We start from the raw sequence: 5,220 nt of genomic DNA, 5'->3' as shown, positions 1-5,220 counted from the left end.
GCCATCAATAAAATGCAATTGTTTTCGTTGTCCGTAGCTTATGCCTGCCCATACCATAACCCTACTGCCACCTAGGGGCACTGTTCACAACGTTGACATCAGCATACCGCTCACCCACACAAAGCAATACACGTGATCCTGCAGTCAGCATGCCAATTGCACGCTCCCTCAAAACTTTAGACATCTGTGACATTGTGTTGTGTGACAAAATTGCACATTTTAGAGTGGCCTTTTATTGTCCCTAGCACATGGTGCACCTGGGTAATGATCATGCTGTTTAATCAGCTTCTTGATATGCCACACCTGTCAGGGGGATGGATTATCTTGGCAAAGGCGAAATGCTCACTAACAGGGATGTAAACACATTTCTTGTGCGTGTGGAACATTTATTTTTATTTTTAATTTCAGCTCATGAAACATGGGACCAACACTTTACATGTTGTTTGTATTTTTGTTCAGTGTATCTGGAGGGAGGTTGATGTTTTTGACAGCCCTTGGATCACCTGTAGGAGGAGCTATAGCTCGTCACATCCTCAAAGGAGAGAAAGAGAGCGATCCCGCCTTTCCTTCTTCAGTGGAGTGAACAGATCCACAGCGCTGGAGAGAGAGTATAGTGGGAGAGAGTGAGGGAGAGGGAGCAAGAGACAGTAGTCAGTTTGACAGATAAGCACGGAGGATGACTTGTCTCTCTCTGAATGCACCGTGAGCAGGAGAGCAAGTAAGTACCAAGAGTACCAGCCAAGGCAGTTCTCCAGATGCACAAACACACACACACAGACTCCACAGCCTGGTACAGACAGGAAGCGTGTGAAGAGAGAAGAGGTATGCTGGGATCTAGATTTGCACATGTACAACTATCATGAATTCCTCTTTCTATTGTTTTGGTTTTAACATGTTATGTTTTAGCTCTTGCACTTACACTTAGTTTCCAGGTGGGTCATCAAAGGTTTCCCAAGCGGAGTCCACCAAAGTGTAATGGGTTGCCCAGATCAGAGACTTTTCCTCTGATTCTGCAAAGAGAGCTAGTCCTCACACTGAGTGACCCCCGGGCATGGAGAAGCTGACGGAGAAAGACAAGGAGCTGATCCGAGGCAGCTGGGAGAGTCTTGGCAAGAACAAAGTTCCACACGGAGTCGTCATGTTCTCCAGGTACAGTCGTGATCTAAAGCTTTTTATTTGAGGAGTTAGGTATGGAGGAAATGAAGGAGTTAGGTATGGAGGAAATGAAGGAGTTAGGTATGGAGGAAATGAAGGAGTTAGGTATGGAGGAAATGAAGGAGTTAGGTATGGAGGAAATGAAGGAGTTATGTATGGAGGAGTTAGGTATGGAGGAAATGAAGGAGTTAGGTATGAAGGAGTTGGGTATGGAGGAAATGAAGGAGTTAGGTATGGAGGAAATGAAGGAGTTAGGAGAAGTTGTGATATTGCTTGTCATACTGTATTATCTATTCAGATCAAATCAAAATGTATTTGTCACACTCGCCGAATACAACAAGTGTAGACCTTGCCGTGAAATGATTACTTACAAGCCCTTAACCAACAATGCAGTTCAAGAAATAGAGTTAATACAATATTTACTAAATAAACTCAAGTAAAACAAATCTAATCAATCAAAAAGTAGCACAATAAATGTACATAACAATAACGAGATTATAAACAGGGGTACCGGTGTACAACACTATACTTTATAACCAGTGTTTCCCCTATATTCGACTCTGCTACCACTGCTGAAAAAAATCCAATGGGAAACACTGAGAACTATACATGCATGTGTTCCTCCATGAAGATTTCATGTGATTAGTATATCAGCCTTTACTGTTTGTGTACAAAAACAGAGTGTTGGTTGATATCTGCAGCATTTTTTGTAAGAAAGTTTACTGAAACGTAACCATTGACTACAATTTGCAGTTGTATACAGTACAAATATGTCAGTATAGTGCAAAGATACTGTAAATAATGTAGTTGTCATAGTAAACAGTACTTGTGTACTTAGAGAGAAAAATACACTTCACCTACATAGATACTGCATCACACACTCCCTATACTGGGACTGGTGGCTTGAGTTGTTGCTTGGCGACAGGCTGCAATAGTCTTTATTTTGAAACAGCTTCTGCTAAAACAGACTAGAGAAGAACTGTTGCTGACTGTCCTATTTTCTTTAACCAGACATTAAAATCGTAGCTATTGTGGCATTCGAGGGACTTACGACTACATGTATCTGTCTGCACCTGTAGTACTGAATTGTGTTTTATGTCTGTGCAGACTGTTTGAACTAGAGCCTGCGCTCCTCAACCTCTTTCACTACAACACAAACTGTAGCCCCACACAAGACTGCCTCTCCAGCCCTGAGTTCCTGGACCATGTCACAAAGGTAACCCTGCGTAGCCCATCACCATTAAAACTGACATCTACAGTGAGGGAAAAAAGTATTTGATCCCCTGCTGATTTTGTATGTTTACCCACTGACAAAGAAATTATCAGTCTGTAATTTTAATGGTAGGTTTATTTGAACAGTGAGAGACAGAATAACAACAACAAAAATCCAGAGAAACGCATGTCAAAAATGTTATACATTGATTTGCATTTTAATGTGGGAAATAAGTATTTGACCCCCTCTCAATCAGAAAGATTTTTGACTCCCAGGTATCTTTTATACAGGTAACGAGCTGAGATTAGGAGCACACTCTTAAAGGGAGTGCTCCTAATCTCAGTTTGTTACCTGTATAAAAGACACCTGTCCACAGAAGCAATCAATCAGATTCCAAACACTCCACCATGGCCAAGACCAAAGAGCTCTCCAAGGATGTCAGGGACAAGATTGTAGACCTACACAAGGCTGGAATGGTGAGAAGGTGACAACAGTTGATGCGATTACTCACAAATGGAAGAAACACAAAATAACTGTCAATCTCATGTCATTTTGCAGAGGGGTCAAATACTTATTTCCCTCATTAAAATGCAAATCAATTTATAACATTTTTGACATGCGCTTTTCTGGATGTTTCTGTTGTTATTCTGTCTCTCACTGTTCAAATAAACCTACCATTAAAATTATAGACTGATCATTTCTTTGTCAGTGGGCAAACATACAAAATCAGCAGGGGATCAAATACTTTTTTCCCTCACTGTAAATGGTTGATTCTTGAAAACAAATCCACAGCAATAACTTCTTGCTGCGTGTTGGTGTATGTGCACATTTCTTTGTGTATGTACATACATGATTGTGTGTGTGTGTGTGTGTGTGTGTGTGTGCGTATGTGTCCAGGTAATGCTGGTGATCGATGCAGCAGTCAGTCATCTGGACGACCTTCATACCTTGGAGGATTTTCTGCTCAGTCTGGGGAAGAAGCACCAGGCAGTTGGGGTTAACACCCAGTCTTTCGCTGTAAGAATATTGTCACTCTGATTACTCACTGTAATACACTGCTGTCATACTGAGTGTACTGTACACTATACTACACTGTAAAACCCAAAAAAGAAAAGTTGATTTTGCGTACAATTGCAAGTCAATTCCAATTTAATTTGAAATTCCAATTAAAATATTGAATTAACTCATGAAGTGGAGAATTCATGTTGAATTCAATGTGAATTTCAAAAATCTTTACGTTTTGGAATTTAACTGGAATTTGGACTGTTTGAATTGGAATTGTAAAAACATTTTATATATTTGATATTGAATTGTAAATTCTGTAAATTTCCCATTTATTGGAATTATTGCACTTAGTATAAAAATGTGCTGCAGGATTTGTTCTAAATCATATCAAGTTCTATCTCTATATTTCCAGTATAACCAGGCTGTCAGGACAGTGATATGATCAGTCTGAGAGAATTGAATTCAAATTGGAATTTGTGGAAATGTTGGGGATACTATTGAATTGGGAATTGAATTCTTAGCATTGATTTAAGATTGGAATTGAGATTGGAAATGAATTCTCTCTGAATTCAAAGACTGACCTGGAATTTGATTTGAATTCAATTGAATATACAGGGAGAGGAAATTGTATTAGAGGAAGTGGAATTAACCCCAACCCTGATTTTAAGACAACCAGCTGCAATAAGATTGTGAGTTTGATCAACAAAAATGTTGTTGAGCAAACTCACAATCCTATTGAAGGCATTTGCCATACATTGAAATCAACATAATATTTTACAGTGTACGTTTAAGGAACAAAACTTGCAACAATTTATAGTTGTAGGCCAATATTCATAATATATGCTTGCGTGCATCCGTGTGTGCATGTGTATGTTGCAGGTGGTGGGGGAGTCCCTTCTCTACATGTTGCAGTGTAGTCTGGGTCATGGGTACACTGGCCCACTGCGTCAGGCCTGGCTCAACATGTACACCATCGTAGTGGCGGCCATGAGCAGAGGATGGGCCAAGAAAGGGGAACACAAGACTGACTGAAACATTTGCTGGGGTCTGCTACCAGTTTCTGTCTAATGACCTTCATGGTTGCTACGGAGTAAGGTTGTACAGCTCACAGCCTGAAGGTTTTGATTGCTGTATATTTCCTCAGTGAGTCTAGGGTTACAGTAGGGGGAACAAATAATGTTATCACACTTGACACCACAAACGATGGTTGAATCACCTGATGTTCAGAGTTAACTGTTTTTGCTGGGGATGTTGTAGCTGTAGATAATGCTGCTATAACTTTGTGGGGATGTTATGTGTCAACCAGCTTTGCACGTGCTCTAAGTCTTCAGTTTGAGTTCCTCAAATTAGAGAAAGGGTTAAATTAATGTAATGACTGAATTTGCTTTGTAAATAATTGTCTTGATATACAGTGGTTTGCCAAAGTATTCACCCCCTTGGCATTTTTCCTATTTTGTTGCCTTACAACCTGGAATTAAAAAAAAAAAATTTGGGGGGGGGTTGTATCATTTGATTTATACAACATGCATACCACTTTGAAGATGCAAAATATTTTTTATTGTGAAACAAACAAGAAATAAGGCAAAAAAACTGAAAACTTGAGTGTGCATACCCCCCAAAGTCAATACTTTGTAGAGCCACCTTTTGCAGCAATTACAGCTGCAAGTCTCTTGGGGTATGTCTCTATAAGCTTGGCACATCTAGCCACTGGGATTTTTTGCCCATTCTTCAAGGCAAAATTGCTCCAGCTCCTTCAAGTTGGATGGGTTCTGCTGGTGTACAGCAATCTTTAAGTCATACCACAGATTCTCAATTGGATTGAGGTCTGGGCCTTGACTAGGTCATTC

General features: G+C 40.0%; 1 protein-coding gene across 1 annotated transcript; it reads left to right on the top strand.

Annotated features, from left to right (window-relative positions):
- The first annotated feature begins 584 nt into the window (after window positions 1-584).
- On the top strand, window positions 585-4,865 carry ngb (neuroglobin). The gene is made up of 5 exons (XM_024430714.2): window positions 585-822; window positions 926-1,149; window positions 2,263-2,371; window positions 3,266-3,385; window positions 4,253-4,865. The coding sequence occupies exons 2-5, from the start codon at window positions 1,052-1,054 to the stop codon at window positions 4,403-4,405; spliced, it is 480 nt and encodes a 159-aa protein (XP_024286482.1). The 5' UTR covers window positions 585-822; window positions 926-1,051; the 3' UTR covers window positions 4,406-4,865.
- Window positions 4,866-5,220: the final 355 nt, after the last annotated feature.

This window comes from Oncorhynchus tshawytscha, linkage group LG08 (genome assembly GCF_018296145.1).
Source record: "Oncorhynchus tshawytscha isolate Ot180627B linkage group LG08, Otsh_v2.0, whole genome shotgun sequence".
In the NCBI taxonomy this organism is placed as follows: Eukaryota; Metazoa; Chordata; class Actinopteri; order Salmoniformes; family Salmonidae; genus Oncorhynchus; species Oncorhynchus tshawytscha.
Note: the sequence above shows the minus strand (reverse complement) of the source record. Positions and strands in the feature narration are given on the sequence as shown.

What these genes read in the sequence shown, in the direction of transcription:
- ngb (XM_024430714.2), top strand. Translation starts at nt 1,052, where the DNA reads ATGGAGAAGCTGACGGAGAAAGACAAGGAGCTGATCCGAGGCAGCTGG. An exon ending in TCCTGGACCATGTCACAAAG is followed by an intron (nt 2,372 to 3,265) that starts GTAACCCTGCGT and finishes GTATGTGTCCAG; the next exon opens with GTAATGCTGGTGATCGATGC. An exon ending in TTAACACCCAGTCTTTCGCT is followed by an intron (nt 3,386 to 4,252) that starts GTAAGAATATTG and finishes TGTATGTTGCAG; the next exon opens with GTGGTGGGGGAGTCCCTTCT.